At 36.0% G+C, this 18,596-nt stretch overlaps 1 protein-coding gene across 1 annotated transcript; it reads left to right on the forward strand.

Annotated features, from left to right (window-relative positions):
* Nucleotides 1-2,434: 2,434 nt before the first annotated feature.
* PKIA (cAMP-dependent protein kinase inhibitor alpha) lies at nt 2,435-17,918 on the forward strand. Its single transcript, XM_052651643.1, has 3 exons — nt 2,435-2,512; nt 9,776-9,953; nt 14,419-17,918. Exons 2-3 carry the CDS (start codon nt 9,803-9,805, stop codon nt 14,496-14,498), a joined length of 231 nt encoding a protein of 76 aa, XP_052507603.1. The 5' UTR covers nt 2,435-2,512; nt 9,776-9,802; the 3' UTR covers nt 14,499-17,918.
* Nucleotides 17,919-18,596: the final 678 nt, after the last annotated feature.

Below are 18,596 nucleotides of genomic sequence, written 5' to 3' on the forward strand. Positions count from 1 at the left end.
TTTTCCTCATGTTAGGCAAAATTCATTCTGCCAATACTTTGTCATTAAAAAAAAGTCAGTGCCTTGGATTTAGAACAAAAGAGGGTTTGACTTGACAGCATTAATATGTGTCAACATCATTGTGTGTTACAACTCAGTATACGAGATTGCTTTTTTAAAGTGTACTTTTGATAGGACACTATCCAAACTCTTATAACAATAAGGGTCCCATTATAGTAAATGATTTTCCAGAGCATGCAGTATCATAATCTAGTGCAGGAATTATAATTGTGCTTTAGCAGAGGAAGACTTTTGTGGAAATTTTCAAATTGTTGCTATTAATAGAGTGCTGTTCTTGATTTCTTTACTGTCACTCACTCCAAAGTGTCACTGGGAAATAAACCAGTTCAAGAAAAAGGGGGATTAAAGTAGGCTTAAGTTCTGGCACCCTGTTCTAAGCTCCTGAGACTTAGTTTGAAACCCTCTGATATGTGAGACTGGGGGGTTGTTTTTAGAAAAAGTTACTAGATTCTTTGTAAGCCTGAATTAGATAAATAAGTAATACCTTATACAGGAAAAGAAAAAAAGATAGTGCTTAGCATGGAAATAGCTGATATTTCCAAAATATTTTAGGAATCAAAAAACTTGCTTAATGAAGTTCTTTACTAAAGGGTTCCCTTCTCTGCAGTGTTGGTTGGACAGCTTTCTGTTACTGTGTAGATCAGCAGTACTCAAAATTTGGTCCCCCAACTCCTGCATGTCCCACAAACCCTTTCAGTCATTCCCTGAGATACTTCCACTGGATTCACAAGTTCAAAATAATTTTCATACTAATACTGATGATATTTGCCTCTTTCACTTAATTAACTGATGTTCGTTCACGGTAACGGTGCAGAACCATAGTAGGGAAAACTGCTGATACCTTAGCATGAATCAAGTCAGCAGTGGCAAACTCTGCTAGTAAGCCTGGTATTCTTCACCACCACACACTCAAGAGTTAGTATTTTTAAAATGCAAGATTTACCTAAGAATGTACATGATCAAACAGTAAAGATATTTAATATATTAAAAATATATACAATCTCCACCTTTGAGTAGAGGTCTTTTTAATATTCTATGTGATGAGCTGGTACATCACTAAAGAGGGTACCAACCGCATGGTTGTCTTACATATTTGTATGACTGCTTGGGTCAAGAGCTGAATTTGCAACTTTTCTCATGAATCACCATTTTTACTTGAAAGACCTGACAAGCAAACTGTGGATTTTCAAACTTGGGTATTTGGCAGAGACTTTCTTGAAAATGAACAGAGTGAACTTGTCACTTCAAAAGAGGAAAAATCCAACTGTATCTGTTGCCAATGATAAAGGCTGAGCTTTCAAACAAAAATTACAATTTTAGAAAATGTGTTAGCTGCTCCTGTGAACTTGTCAGTTTCCCAATTCTTAAAAACTTTTCTGATGAGATAGATGGCATTACTAACAAATGAAATATTGTATAATGATCTATGGTACCATTTGGAAATTTTGTGTAACCCAGTGAACGAATATTTTTCCAAATGATATTTTTTAAAACATATGTGGTCCAAAGATCCATTTAAAGTGCAAAGTAGACAATAGATTTTAATAAAGCAGTATGAGAAGCATATTGATACGGTTTTTAGATTCCCCATTTCAAAATTTAAATATCGACAATTATCTGAAAAAGCTATTAAAGTTCTCCTCACTTTTCCAACTAAGAAATCTGTGTGATGCCAGATTTTCTTAATATACTTCAACTAAAACAACATATTGAGACAGATTGAATGCAAAACCAGATATGAGAAACCAGATGTCTTTTATTAAGCCAGACATTTGCGAAACTAAGCTAGAGAATTTAAAAATGTAAAATAATGGCATTCTTTTCACTTTTTCTGGCTTTGGAAAATATATTTTATTCCACAAATAATATATTATTTGTGGAAACATGTAATGGGCTTGTTATTTATCTTTTAAGTCAATTAATAAGTATTTAAAATTTTCAGTCTTAATTTATCATATAGTAAATATTGACAGATATAACCATATATACAAAATCTCATTGGCAGTCTCAGTTATTTTTGAGAATATAATGGATATCTGAGACCAAAATGTTTCAGAAACACTAATGTATAGAGCAAGCCCTAAGCACACAGTAAACTACTCAAGGACTTTTAACAAATTTAACATTATTTTATAAAGTAACAATTGGGAAGTCATGGAATTGCATTTATAAATGATAATTAGGAAGTATTTTCCTTCTGTTTTAAAAGCAATCATACCATTTATATTAGAAGACTTCAGTGCCTGTGATGACATTCTCTCCATTCTTTCTTCCAAGTCTGTGAGTCTCATTTCATATGTCCCCATTTACAGGAGTAAAATTAGCATGTTATCCAGTCACCATTTGGCTCATGACTCAATGTCACTATAAAAATCATTTAAGCAGCTTCATAGACCCAACTTCTCTTAGGATACATCTGTGTGGACGCTTTAATTTGTTTAATATAGGAGACGTAAGTACAATCTATTTAAATCTATAAATTCTGCTAGGGTGAAATCTTCTGGTTTATTCTCTCAATTTGTGTAAATGATATTTAAAAGGATCAAGGGCATAAATAAGGGAAAGTCCAACATGAATAATCTCACTTTAGAAATTCATTAGACAAACAAAATAAAATTTAGAAGACCAATATACTGTTTGCTTTGTTAAAAAGGGAGAGTGAGACTTTTTTAAGAGGGGTGAAAAGAAAACAAGATTATTTTTTAGTCATGAGTTTTGATTGGATTTTTAGATATCAATATTTAGAGACATGCTTTAAAATATAATCTAATTTTAAACAGTGCAATAGTTAAATAATAAAATGTCTTTTCCTTTCTCTAATCAGACTTTGGATGTTAGTATAAATAGCTCTTATGTATAACTAGAAAAAAGCATATTATATTTTTCTAGATATTAAATAAAAGAATATTCTCTTTTCTAGACATGACAAAATACTACAATTTTTGTCATGTCTAGAAAATTGTAATTATAGCAACATAAACAGGAAAGTCTAATGAAGAATCAAGGCCCACCTTTGGTAAATTTTCCAAATTTTCTTCCCAGTTTATTTTGTATAAGGCCAGAATGTGTGCTCATTGCTACTCTGTTAAACTTCTACCAGCTGCCGACACTTATTAGATATTTTTTGTTGTCATTTTTGGGTGAATACCTGTCAGACAAAACATTTGGCAACAGTTTCCCAAGAATGTCTAAGCAAACAACAACTCATTATACAGTGATTATAATGCTGTAAAAGTTATTTCCAGTCTCTGGTAGTCATTTCCATAAATTTAAGACCTGTGTCTAAATGTTTAGTTGGACATGGAAAGATAGCTGCTATGCATGTAAAAAATACTGTTTTGAGCACCTAATGGGAACTCACTAAGGAAGTGTAATCATGGAGAGAGGAAAAAAAAAGATCCAGTTTCTAGCATCTGTATATCTTATTTCAAAATGTAATTATATTCTTCCTTCATGTATTTACATATGCATTATTTGTCAGCTGTTGTAAGAAAATGTAAGAAGAGTGGTATACTACTTTACAAAAATAACTATTATATTAATGATTATAATGGGTGCCATAACTGAATGCCCAGTACTTAGTTTCTGAGGTTTATAATTGGATGCACATCAGTCTAGCAAATATATTTCATAAGTGCTTAAGGAGAAGAGAAGTTTACAGAAGTACTCTCTTACAATTCTCATTATTGTCTTTACTTAATCCAATTGAAAACTAGGCATATACATTTCAAAGGTGAACACAATATACGTGTATCAATAAATCACTCATAAACCTGTTTCTTCTTCCATGAGCTCATTTTTTTAGGAGTACCCTAATGAAAATTCAAATTTAGTCATTGGCTCCCCTCTTACAAGTAGAGTTACCACCATCCCTAGGAATTAACATCCCCAGATTTATAAGTCATAGCAGAGTACTCCTTTAAATGCATATCTTCGCATGGAAAATGTCACCACTTTTTTGTGTCTCACTCTGATATTTCAAATCTTGTTAAATCTGTTATCAGCAATGTGAATTAGAAGTAAACTCCTGCATACATGAGTATTACTATCACAGTCTGTTTTTGAAAAAATGATAATGACAAAAAACAAGGAACTTTTTTGCAGAATACAATACTCTATGCAAAACTCACAGACCTAGGTTTAAGCCATAGTCTGTGCTCCATTTAGCAGTCACTTAACATCCCTGAAACTTACTTTCATCAATTAAAAAAGGATTTTTTCGCCTGCTTCATAGCATTGTTATTAGACGAGAAATAATAGCAGTTGTGCTATTTTTAAAGCCTATGTTTTAAAAAGTCATAAAGAGACTAAGAATGAAAGACAATAACAGTGGATGTGAGATTAACTTATTCCTGTAACTCTTTTTATCAGATATATTTGCTGGATATAAGAAGATCAATGACTGACTCTTAATTTCCACAGCATGTGTCCTTATTTCAAAACATGACCATAGAAAGATATCTGTAAAGATATCCAATTATAAATCTTTAAAGTAAAATAGAAACTAAGTACTATGTTTGTTAATGGTGGTGAAGTAAGTAATGAAAATATTGTTATATTTAATGGTACTGAATTACTTAAAGGTCAAAAACTATCCAAATTCGTAGCTTACCCATAGACAAGCAACCTGGGAGAACAGAAAGAGTGGACTGGGAATTTGCAGACCTTCATTCCAAACAATTAATTATGTGAAAATTGGCAGATTACCTGAACTCTCTGGTCCTCAAATTCTTAATCTATAAAACTTACCAGAGTTTTAGAATTTGGTAATTTAGTGTAGGGCTTCCTTGGTAGCTCAGACAGTAAATAATCTGCCTGCAGTGCAGAAGACCTAGGTTCCATCAGGAGTAGGGATGTGCTCTGTGGCTACTGATGAAAGGTTATCAATATATTTCTTCCTCATTGTTCAGTTCTTTTCAACATTCTTTTATTCAGCACTTATAATGTGCTAATGGCTCTACTAGGAATACTTTGCAGTTAAAATACTAACAACATGCAGTTCCTGTCTTGTCAGAACTTGTGATATGTCTGGAAGGTGAGTCAACCATAATGCTAGTTAGAATTTCAGTGCTCTTAAACAGGCACAAATCAGGGCCAATGGGAATACTAACTGATGAGATAGGGGAAAGAAGACAAAGAGAAGATGGGATTTGGCTGAATTTTGATGGCTAAATCCATTTCAGTAGGCAAGTTTGGGGATTTCCCTGGTGATCCAGTAGTTAAGATTATCCCCTCAATGCAGGGGGCATGGGTTCAATTCCTGGTCAGGATGATTAAGACCATGCATGCTGCCCTCTCCCCCACCCCAAAAAACAAGCAGACTAACAGCCTTGAACAAATGTACCATCAGAGAAGATCTGGGAAGATAAATGTATTATTCTGTAACATACAAAGTGTGAGAGTGAGTGGTTAAAGTTAATGCACCAGAAGTGGGTTCTTCCCAGGTTATGGGAAAACTCAGCACTAATCCTGGTGAGAGTTTTTCTTATGTTTTATAGAGAATAATTATGAGTGACATCAAATAAAAACCAACATGACTTGGCAAATGATTAGACATGGATATTAAGTAAAGAAATAACTAAAAAATTGGGGTAGCAAAAAGTCAGACATGACTGAGCAACTAAGCAAAGCATAGCACATGGTCAACATGGTATATTAATGAAGCAGATTTTCTCTATTTGTGTGTTTTATTGTTGTCTAACTTTTCTTTATTGAATGTGAAATGTTTGCAAAACCAAGTGGAAGTCCCTATTCAGCAGCCAGTTTCTCTTGTGTGTGAGGAGCTTGGGAGAACATTCTATATAGGAGATGCATACTTTTGTATTATTCATAGTGAGAAATTAGAAGCATTGAAATTAGATGAGTTATTCAAGTCAGTAAGTAAACAAGGTCGATGACTGATTCTAAATCTCCACAAAATGTGCCCTTATTTCTAAAGATGACCCTAGAAAGGGAAATCTGTAAAGAATACTAAGGTCAAATGGGATGGAACCAGGACAGTAAGGTATGAAAGCTAAGTAAGTGACAGCTGTTGTTTTTTCTTTTTCAATCAGCACTTTTCCACCATGTGCCAAACACTGTGTTAGGCTCTTGAGATACATAATCCAAGTAAATTTTCATGATCATCTTGGGAACTAAGTATATTATCATATCTATAAATAAAGAACTGAGTACAGAGGGATTAGACATGACATAACAAGTAAATGGAAACCCTAGATTCCATGATTCCTGGTTTGCCCCTACACCTTTTAATTTGTGCTAGGGAAGAGTTTCGAGGAGAATGCAACTAGCAGTATCATGTCACAGAGAGCTCAAACAAGATGGACCCTCACAAGAACCTTGAAGCAGTTATTTCATGTTAATACAGATCATTGAGTGATCTATAAGAAAGCAGTCTCTGTAAAAAAAAAAAGAAAATCCCACACAAAGGCCAATGGAATAAATTCTAAAGGTTGGGTCAAGAAAAATGAGAAAATAAAAGTAGCTGAACCCTTCTGATAAGTTTGATGAAGGAAAGAGAAGTTAGTGCAAAGATGTATAAAGGTTGAGGAAAGGGTATTGAGTTGAATCATTGCTTCAGTTTTTTAAGTAAAGTAACACTTGAACATGCTTATAAACTTAAAGAAGAAATCCAGAGGAGAAACAAGACACAAATTACTGAGGCGGGGGGGCGGGGCGGGGCGGGGTGGGGGGGCGGGGCGGGGCGGGGTGGGGGGGCGGGGGGGGCGGGGAAGGGATTCAGCAAGGTCCTATCGGAGGTAATAAGAAAGAATCAATTTGTCGTCGTTCAGTCGCTAAGTCGTGTCTGCCTCTGTGACTCCATGGACTGTAGCACTCCAGGTTCCTCTGTCCTCCACCGTCTCCTGGAGTTTACTCAAACTCATGACCCTCGAGTCAGTGATGCCATCCAACCATGTCATGCTCTGTTGCCCTGTTCTCCTGCCTTTAATCTTTCCCAGCATCAGGGTCTTTTCCAGTGAGTCAGTTTTTCACATCATGTGGCCAAAGTATTGGAGCTTTAGCTTCAGAATCAGTCCTTCCAATGACTATTCAGCTTTGATTTCCTTTAGGATTGACTTGTTTTGTCTCCTTGAAGTTCAAGGGACTCTCGAGAGTCTTCTCAAGCATCACCATTCGAAAGCATCCATTCTTTAGTGCTCAACCTTGTGTATGTTCCAACTCACATCTGTACATGACTACCAGAAAAACCATAGCTTTGACTATACAGATCTTTGTCAGCAAAGTGATGTCTCTCCTTTTTAATATGCTGTCTAGGTTTGTTATAGCTTTGCTTCCAAGGAGCAAACATCTTTTAATTTCATAGAATCAGTAGCATGCCTTAAAAAAGAAAGCAGCTAGTTTATCTAGAAAAAAAAAGTCACTTGCAGAGAAATATATTTGAGATAAGAAAAAAATTAAGAGAACTTGTAACAGATATCCTAATCTTTTCCAAGAAGAAAGATTCAGAGTCAGCTCTTAAGGCAGGTAGTATCTGGCTGTGTGGAGTAGAGAGGGTTTGCAATGCTTCCCACAGAGAACAGCATAGTAAAGAGTCAACCACAGTGAAACAAAAGAATTTCTGCACAACTCATAATATATGCAAATAATTGAGTAAAAAATGTTTAGTTGAGCCAATTGGCACAATTTTGTAGCCTTTTCTGGTAACACTCAACCACCAAGTAATGAGATCAAAGAAAGTGCACCGTGCTGTTTTCCGGGTGATGTTTAGGAAAGTCAGGGTGACAGTAGAGCAAAGGCACTTCTTGATGCTAATAAGACACTACATGAAGTCGTGGGCAATTGATCCATGCTGGGCTAAGAGGGAACTAAAAGGAAAGAAGGTTAAAGAAATTAAAGATATGACCAGTGTGAAGAATAGATTCATTGAGAGTAAGGGGGGGAAAAAAAAACAAAACGTGGTAATGGTCACAGAAGGGAGTTCCAAATTCAAGATTCTAGAAATGAGAGAGTTTTGAATGATCATTTTTTAAAAACTTTTCACTTAAAGTGTCACTAATGATTATGTCATCCAGCTGTCCTGCTTTACTGATTAGAAAATGGAAGGCCAGAAGGTCAAGTGATTTTTTGACTATGACTCCATGACCCAGTGGCAAAGTCAGGACTAAACCTAGGATCTTCTGAGAAGCATTTGGAGATTTTACTAAATCTCCATTAAATCACGTTGCCATAAAGAAGAATGGTAAATATAGTCAAGTGATTGGAAACCAATGTTATCCTTAATATAGTCACAGTAAAGCGTGCAGTATTCATATATTGCCTATTTCAAAGCTTGTATTATGCTCTTCCCTTTTTCCTCTTTCAGCTTGCTCTTACAGGAGAGTATAAAAGATTTCCCCAGATTAAATTAATAGCTCTCTAGTTACACACTAGAAGAAGAACTAAGTCTTAAGGAAGGTGCCTGACTACCATCCTGAATTACACTGTAAATGGCATCAATTTATTTCAGAGTGACAGTGTGCATGTCCATGATGGGTTCCACAATTTTAGCTTCTTCTACATTTCATATATTTTGAAAAGTTTCCTTCCTCTTGATTATTGGTTATGTGTTTTTAATTTTAAACTGTCATCAAATGTACTTTGAATCTCTAGGAGTAGGAGAGAAATTGTGTTATTTTAGATTTCTGTTTAAACAAAATTAATATTCATCTGCCATTGACCTTCAGGAAAAGACATGGGTTTTTAACATAGAAAATGAACTTAAAGACTTACATTTGGTGATCTTTTGTAATTACATGTATCTCATATTCTACTTTGAAAATATTTCATCATTAAATATTTAAGTATGTGTGTTACCATATCTGTTTGGGAAAACAAACTCTCATTGACTCCTTTTTAAATTTGAAGGTTTTGTTTCAAAGATTCAATCAAGAAAGATTATTATTCTTCACAAGGAACAACTTACCAAAGGGGCAACGAGGGAGCTATCCTCCTGCCCTGGATGGGAGAAGTATTTGATCATTGGTATAGCTTAGAATTGCTGGTGCATGGTGATAATAAAAAACAAACTGGATTTTGGCCAGTCTCATTATTGTTCTTAGATTCTCTGCAAACAACACCCTTGCTTACTACTTACCTCTAGGAGGGAACCCTCCCACTCCACTCCCACTACCTTGGTATGCTACTGATCTCAAGTTCTCCTCTCTGGGGTGAAGACTGACTGAAATGATATTAGAGATGGAGAATTTTAGGATCTAAACCAGTTGTCCACAAACTGTGTGCTCAGTTGCTCAGTGTGTCCAGCTGTTTGTGACCCCATGGCCTGTAGCACACCAGGCTCCACTTTCCATGGGATTTTCCAGGCAAGAATATTGGAGTGGGTTGCCATTTCCTACTCCAGCGGCCACAAACTATGGCATGCAGGCCAAATATGGCCGTATGCCTATTTTTATAAATAGAGTTTGTTTATTACTTTTATTTAATGTATTCTTTCTGACTGCTTTTGCATTACAATCACAAAGTTCAGTAGTTGGATAAAGACTATATACTCTCCACACCTAGAATAGTTACTATCAGGCTCTTCACAGAAAACATTCCCTTACTGTCAGTAATCAAAGTATTACTTGCTTTGTAGACATGTAAGCAAGACAGTTATTTCACATTTGTATTATAGGCCAGTAATTTAACAAGTGTTTTTATTAAGTGTTTACCATTGTCTACCATTATATTTACCTATCATTTTTTCTCTTTTTTGTAGCCCCTGCTATGTGGATATTTGTTAGCAATGACTGATGTGGAAACTACATATGCAGATTTTATTGCTTCAGGAAGAACGGGTAGAAGAAATGCAATACATGATATCCTGGTTTCCTCTGCAAGTGGCAACAGCAATGAATTAGCCTTGAAATTAGCAGGTCTTGATATCAACAAGACAGGTGAGTTGTTTGACATCTCTCTGTGAAAATAGAGTGATTTACAGCATTTCACTAAGTAGGATTAAGGCATGAAAAAAAAAAAAACACCTTTGGAAGTAACCTAATAGAGTCATAAACAGTTTTATATATAAGGTAAGGTAAAAGGCAGGTACTAATCTCTTAATCACGTGCACTCAAACACATGACTGTTTGTTTTTTTTTTTAATCCTCATCTCTATAAAAGCTCTTAAATGTGAGAACATTTAACAAAGCTGGAGCTAGGACAATACTGGCCACCTCTAACATTTAACAACATTAGATGTTTAACAAGATTCACAGGTGAGTCTGACAGACCTCAATTTCAAGAACCATTTCAAAATAAAAGGGTCTCCAGGACCATTTTTGTTGAGAATGGAAGTAAAATAGTTGGTTACATAAACAAATTTTAGGTAAGAAGTTCTTTTAGTTTTCCTTGAATCATAGACTGAGTTTGAAAAGCTGTCTTATTTTTGGGCCCCGAAGTCCTACCCACCAAATCTAGCTTTACCAATGAAAAAGTAAAACAAGTTTGACATGTCAAAATACTTCTGAATCCCCTGATAGTTCTTCCATCCATAGCTTTTGCAAGTATCAAAGCTGAATGTATTTCTCTGAAAAAAAAATTTGTGCAAAAAATCTTTTAAAGTAAAAAGCAGTTCATGATTAAGGAACCATAGTGTTATACATACGAAAAACACTGATCAATTTCTGACTTGTGATAACAACTTGATATTGTTGTTGTAACTTCTATGCTGTTAGAATTTTTATGCAAAGCCTTCCAGTTATAGTATTGGAAAACTGAGTCAGAACATACATATATGAATGAAATAGCTCAGTAACACTATCTTAAAATGCTTAGGGACAGAACTTTATTCAGTGATTACAGGTCAGCAAGTTATACCTTGGTCTTTTCAAATTCAGGTTGAAAATAAAACCATAACAATCACTTCTATGGAGCACACAGACTGAAGTATATTTTAGTTTTCATTGTTTCTCTATCTTTAGTACTGGGAGTTAATATTTAAAATTAACTGCTAACTCTGAGAAAGCCTGTAGGGAATCATTCCAATTTGGTGGCATAAAGAAGTAGATATATTTTTTTCCATCAATCTTTGAGAATTTGTTAAAATTTTTCATTAAATTTGTATTCTATATAAATATTCTATTTTAAATAATCTAAATTTAGCCACTCTTAGGCTTAAAGCTCAACATTCAGGAAACTAAGATCATGGCATCTGGTCCCATCACTTCATGGGAAATAGATGGGGAAACAGTGGAAACAGTGTCAGACTTTATTTTGGGGGGCTCCAAAATCACAGCAGATGGTGATTGCAGCCATGAAATTAAAAGACGCTTACTCCTTGGAAGGAAAGTTATGACCAACCTAGATAGCATATTCAAAAGCAGAGACATTACTTTGCCAACAAAGGTCCGTCCAGTCAAGGCTATGGGTTTTCCAGTGGTCATATATGGATGTGAGAGTTGGACTGTGAAGAAAGCTGAGCACCGAAGAATTGATGCTCTTGGACTGTGGTGTTGGAGAAGACTCTTGGGAGAGTCAACCAGTTGTAAGGAGATCCAACCAGTCCATTCTAAAGGAGATCAGTCCTGGGTGTTCTTTGGAAGGAATGATGCTAAAGCTGAAACTCCAGTACTTTGGCCATCTCATGCGAAGAGTTGACTCATTGGAAAAGACTCAGATGTTGGGAGGGATTGGGGGCAGGAGGAAAAGGGGATGACAGAGGATGAGATGGCTGGATGGCATCACCGACTTGATGGACATGGGTTTGGGTGAACTCTGGGAGTTGGTGATGGACAGGGAGGCCTGGTGTGCTGCAATTCATGGGGTCGCAAGGAGTCGGACACGACTGAGCGACTGAACTGAACTAAACTGAACATGAGGATATTTTTATTCATAGTGTAGTTTAATTTATTTTTGTTGTTGTTGTTTTCACTGAAATTAAGACGCATTAGCCACAAGACCTTTCTTATAACAGTGATTATAGTCTCAATATAATCTATATAGATTATGTTAAAATTTAAATAAATTGAAATTTTATATTAATACATAAATACATTTGTATTTGATGTTAATATACTGTAATTGAATATTAACAATTTAAAATAACTCAGAAAACTTTATGCTTCCAGATGTTAAAATATTTCTACATGTTAATTGCAAAAATTCAGTGGACTCTGAAAGAATTTTGTTTCTCTTAAAAATCAAAGTCCAGACTAAGGCAAAGTATAAATAGCACTGACTTTATTATTCTAAATACAAAGACCTAAAAATAATAACTATGACCAAAAGTCTAAAATATTTTAAAAATGACAACTATACAGTGACAAATTAAATAACACTAGCTGAGAATAGTATGGGACTTCCTTTGTAGTTCCTGAATATTTCAGCTTCTTTTTAAGTTTTCGTTCAACAATATTATTGTCTCATGTTTATCTTGATTTGTTAACAAGCATCTATTTAGCCACAGCTCTGTGTCTGCAGCATTATGCTGAGCCCTGAGAAGTGTCCCTGGATACCCAGAAAGTCCCAAGCCCTATGGAGTCAAGATCCTCATCTTGTATTTATGCAGTCACTTTCATCTTTAATATTCTACTGTCTTGCATCCGCCCTAATGTGACTTCTTTATTTTGGCTGCCAAGAGCTTCTCCTGTTTATCAAGTTCTTATTTCATATGCTAATCTACACATCTCAGATTCGGCTATCTGCACACCTTGGGGGCATCTTCATTGCTCTAATAATGAAAATAGTACATGAACATTCTATATAATGCATCATATTTTTGAAACTCCTTTAGAACAGAATATGATTTTTATGTGGAAAAACTGCTTTAAATTTCCCTAAAGTATGGTGTGGGCTACCCTGGTGCCTTAGACGGTAGAGAGAAGCCGCCTGCAATTCAGAAGACTGAGTTCCATCCCTGGGTCGGGAAGATCTCCTGGAGAAGGGAATGGCTGCCCACTCCAGTATTCTTGTCTGGAGAATGCCATGAATAGAGGAGCCTGGCAGGCTACACAGTTCATGAGGTTGCAAAGAGTCATACACGACTGAGTGACTAAGCACAGCACAAAGTATGGTGTATGGTGAGGTGTCTTATATGTACTTGTTAAGCGTAAAGGAGAAATTGCCCTCAACGTTTCCAGCTAAATAATGAACAGCCTACTTACCTCTATGAATTTGAGTGATGGTAATAAATTCCTAGTAAAAATTTGCAAGACCTCCAAATATTTTGTCTACTAAGCCATGGTTGCTTAGTAAACACGTGTAAATATTTAAATCTTTGAATCAAGAATTGCCTGCAGCTTGCACCCATTAAAGTAACCCAATATGGAGAGAAAGCATTTTTTCATTTTGGTGTTTAGATTGCTGCTAAGGGTGCAATTATGAAGGTGGTTTTATTGGATTTGTACATAAGTTCCATCAGGGCAGGCCAGAGGCCATCATAACTATCCAACTAGGGGGTAACCACCTGACATGATATCCTTCCACTGTTGTTTTTAATTTAAATTAATTACACCTCTGAGAAGTCAGCTAGGTTATCATCATGTGTTCAAAATAATGTAAAGCATAATTTTAAAATATTTCTTAAAATAAGATAGTCAAACATCAAAAGGTAAGCTTGTTCCCCACTTCTGATTTCTGCCTAAAGACACATTTGATTTCCGTAACTGGTGAAATTACAAGTGGCATGCCATGACCTGGCCATGAGATTTCCCAGCTATTTATCAAAAGCACAGAGCATCACTAATCACTTAAAAAACTCAGTTATTTTTTGCCTTTTTGAGCCATGCTCTCCCAGAACCAGAATTAATCTTCCCTTGAAACATTTAGGGGTTCCGAGGTAGCGCGTTCCGAGGTGGCGCTAGTGGTAAAGAACTTGCCTGCTAATCCAGGAGACATAAGAGACGTGGGTTCAATCCCTGGGTTTGGAAGATCCCCTGGAGGAGGGTATGGCAACCCACTCCAGTATTCTTGCCTGGAGAATCCCATGGACAGAGAAGCATGGTGGGCTACAGTCCATGGGATTGCAGTCGGACACGATTGAAGCGGCTTAGCACTGGCACTAAAACATTTAAGCTGTTTTCTTTCTTTTTAATATTTATTTATTTATTTGTATATTTTGGCTGTGCCAGGTCTTAATTGAGATCTTTAGTTGCCACATGCCCAGGGATTGGACCAGGAATTGAACCCAGGCTCCCTGCACTGGGAGCATGGAGTCTTAGCCACTGAGCCACCAGTGGCTAAAAATCCTAAGGGAAGTCATAAGCTGTTTTCTTGATGGGGTGTTGATTACCAAGAAAACGTACTTGTCTGTATGAGGATTTCTGAATAGAGGATTTCTAACATTTCCAAAAAGATATGTTGAGAGTCAGTAAATAAAAGCAGTCGTTTTTATTTTGCCTTTATCCTTGTTTTTGTCTCTGACAGAAGGGGAAGAAGATGCACAGCGAAATTCAACAGAACAAAGTGGGGAAGCCCAGGGAGAAGCAGCAAAATCTGAAAGTTAACACTCCACTTTGACCTTCTTCAACACCTGACGATGTCTCCAATCTCCAGACCTGGCTGGAATGCATTTATTTCCAAGAGTGAAAAGGGGAAGAAGAAAATGGCTGTACTGCTTTGCAGGAACCTGCTTGTTATGTTAAAAGTGGGGGCAGAGGCTGTGGCTGCAGACAGACTTTTCTCTACCTCTGGCATTAGCAATGGTTGAAATCATGTGGCTTGTGTTTGGATGTCATTTTTGTACGGATCCTTTCACTTGACCATATGATGAAATGCTTGTAGAGAGTAGCAGTGATCTAGATGATGATTCTTCCTGTAGCATCTGGCCCCTCACAATGTCAGAGGATTTAATTGTGTCTAATAGCAAAGGGTTGGTTGAACCCCAGAGTTTAAATATCTCTGGCCTGAGTATTCACCCAGTAAAAGAACCATCCAGAAAGTACTGTTTTTAGCATCATGTATCTGTGTGTTCCTGCTTTGTTATTTACACTGTTTTGTATTGTACAATATAGATGCTCAGCACTGCCCCCCTTCTTCGATTGCTTATGAAAAACAAAAATGATGCACATTACTGTGAATTTTTATACCACTCATTTTTTAAAGGGCTGCCTAAAAATTCTGCTCCATAGCGTGGTGGTGTACACAAGATAGGACACACTTTTTTTTTTTAAAACAATCTATCCCCTTAATTCACTGCTGATGAATTAAGTCTAAAAGATTCATCAGGACTCCTTTGCTTATTATACAGACATTTGAAAATATCCATTAATGTGAATATTACCTGAATTCAGTCTGTTTGGTGTCTGCACAGACCAGAGTTCAGTCTGCAAATTTTGTCTTATTCCCAAATGGAGAACTTTTTCCGACTAATATTTTTATTTCCCATTGTGAGAATTTTTGAGAACTGGGGATATGGGAAAGAGAATAGAAAATAATACTAAGCACTGGAAATATTTTCTTCTCTGGAATCAAATTTCTTACAGTGCTGTATGATACTACTAACATTTGGAGGACAGCTTATCTCCATGGAGCTGAAAAAGACGGAGAAAATGACCTTGCAATCATGTGGACACCAATCACAAAAGTAAAGCCCTTGTGTTGTATTTTTCATGTCTTTTTTCAGCCCTATCAGATCCAAATGTTATTATGCACTTTTTAATGTTTGTAAACTTTTACTAATAATTAGTGTGAATTGCAATCTGATACAATAATAATCATCATTAGAAGCTGACAAAATCCTTATTAATACTGTTGATGGCCTCTGCTGTGTTTTGACATCGTGGTTCTTAAATGGAAAGTTTCTACGAGCTGTGTAATCACTCTGGTCAGTATTATGGAATCATTTCTCAGTGGTAATAAATAAGGCACCAGTGATATGCCAATGGCTCATGAATTACTGGACACATAGAAGGCAAAAGGAAGACCCTTTACAATAAAGACCCCAGTTAACTGTCCTCAAGGTCTTAGATACCATTTCATATGAAATAGTTTAAGCAGCGTTTCAACGGGTAATCTACCTGGATACACCAGGAACTCGGCCCTCCTTTGTATTTACATGAAGGATGAAAGGTAAGTTTGCCCTCATCTCTCTCTCTACAGTACTTTCTGAATGAGTGGGATAGGGGCATGGATATCACTTGGTCCTCAAGCATATAGTAAAAAAAAAAAAAAAAAAAAAATTTAACAGTGTAAGTCTTTGAGAAAATAGGAAAGATTCCATTTTAGAGAACTTCCTTCTGCTTAACCCAATGGGATCCAAAATATCCAGTTAATATTCAAACAAATCGACCTGTTATTACACTCACAAGTGGGAAAAGAAACTCCTGAGGCTATTGTAGACAATTTCTGGTAGTCCGTTTAACACATTCAACCCATACAATCACTTTTACAGTATCCTTATTTATTATACTCTATTATACTCGTAGCTTTTTTGTGAATGTAGGTAAAGTTCTCTTCATCCTTAAAATTGTGGAATTCCAAATTGATTTCATGTGATTTTGTAAAGTTTAGGATTAGTGCTGAGTATATGTGGAGGATTTCTATTCCTGTGTGATATATTATTAATGCATGTGGTATCATGCTCGTCTTTGAATATCTATAGTTGCTAAATTGTGAAGTCATATGGAGCCTTTGAATTATTTTTGACCTCTTACTGCTACTTTGTATGCTATATTCAAACCCAGAGATATTCCCAAGGCAGAAAATTACCAAAGGATTCACATCCTAAAATGTTGCTCAGTAAAAGTTCATAGTATCTTCCAAGTTTTACCATAATATCTCTTACTTGAAAGTCAATAATATACATGGAATTGATTTTTTAAGGAGAGAAGGAAAGAGTAGAAAACTAAGACATTGATCTGATAATACACATTGAATGCCTGTTAACCAACTGACTTTATGCTGTTCACTTCACAGCACATATTCTCCCATTTAATCCTCAAACAATTCTCTTAAAGAGGTACTATTATTCCATTTCACAAATCAGGAAATTAAGATTGAATAAGGTATAAGTTTTACAAGCTTAAAAAGCTAATAAATGATGAAATAAAAATTGAACCTGTGTTTATCTAACTCCTGGGAGTTTTCTGCTATACATGCCATAAATCTGAAGCCAGTTACAGAGCATGTTTATCTGGAAGGGAACTTTTAGGGATGGACTAGATCAGTCTTCATATTTTAGAGGAGGAAACAGTCCTGAAAAGGGCATTTGTTTTTCTCAAGGTTATCTAGATGAGCAATAACAGATGTGAGTAGCAATTGTATTTTTAAAAAATAATAATAGATTTAACTAAAACTTTTTTTGAGTTATACTTCCCCAAAGACATTTTTCTGAAATGAAGTCTGCTAATGTAGCATGGTTTAGATTTTTTATGTTCCATGCTACTCATTTTGTTTAACTAGAAATGTGAAAATTTCAGGTTTTCAACTGATGTGCAACAGGTGTAAACTTTTCAAATTTACCCTTTGTCAGTTTTAAGCATCCTGTGCTGACATATTGATATCATAAATTCATAGAAATGTTTTTCAGCAGATAAGAGGCAGGAAGCCTCTAATTTTTAGATAGCACCCCTAGAGCTGTGCACAGTAAATGCTCAACACCTGTGTCTTACTCAGACACAGTGGAAATGCACTGGTTTAGAACATAAAGGATATTGTTCTCTTTGGAGAAGCAATAAGAGGTAAAGAAATGTAACTGCAGGCAGTGGTTTCTGACTGAAGTCACTAGTAATAGGGTGGAAATGTCTAATCATCAAGTGAAAACAGGAAAGGAACTATGTTTATGATGTCTTAATAGGCCCTAAATTGTTCTTTAATTATGAGTGGCAGTCTCTGAAGTCATTTGTGAGCTTGTATGACTTTTGTATTTAGCGATGTTGCATGCTCACATACTTGATATTAAAAATAATACATTTTTCTGAAATGTATGCAGTCTATTAAGAGTATTTATTGAACACGCATTATGTACATGATGCTCCGGAAAGTGCTGCGGGTGACAGAGGAGAAGGCCAAAGCTCAGTCACCCTACAGTGGACATACCCAGCATTCCAGCCTCACTTTTCCTGGCCTCTATGCCAATAATTTTCACCTCCATCCCATGCTGGTAGCCCACTTCCTGAACTTTATCACCTATCAGAGACATCCCACCTCTCCAAATATTAAACTCCAGTATCATTGCTGTCTTCTTACTTGCTCACCTGCAGGACAGTGATTTTCAATCAAAAGAAACACAGGTGTTTATCAGAATCTCCTGAAAGTTTTTACAGGGCTCCCTCTCTGCGCACACGCAGATACATTCATGCACAAATACCCTCTTCTCCTTGGAAACATTCCCTGTGAGAGTTTCATATCTTTTTGCTTCCCTCCCACCCCCACCTCCACACCTTAAGAACCACTTATCTAGAAGAAGTTCAAGGTTTTCTGATGAACCCACCCTGTTCACTGAAAAACTAAAATGAATCAACAAGAAGGAAGAAGGAATGCTCACAGAAACAGGGTTTTACTATATTATGGATAACAGGATAGAAGAGTATAACTCTTATCTTAGTGTTGCTTTCTTTTCAAAGTATTTTTCCCGAGTACAGAGACCAGGGCAGGGCTTAGGA

The sequence above is a fragment of the Budorcas taxicolor genome, chromosome 14, assembly GCF_023091745.1.
Source record: "Budorcas taxicolor isolate Tak-1 chromosome 14, Takin1.1, whole genome shotgun sequence".
NCBI classification, from domain to species: Eukaryota; Metazoa; Chordata; class Mammalia; order Artiodactyla; family Bovidae; genus Budorcas; species Budorcas taxicolor.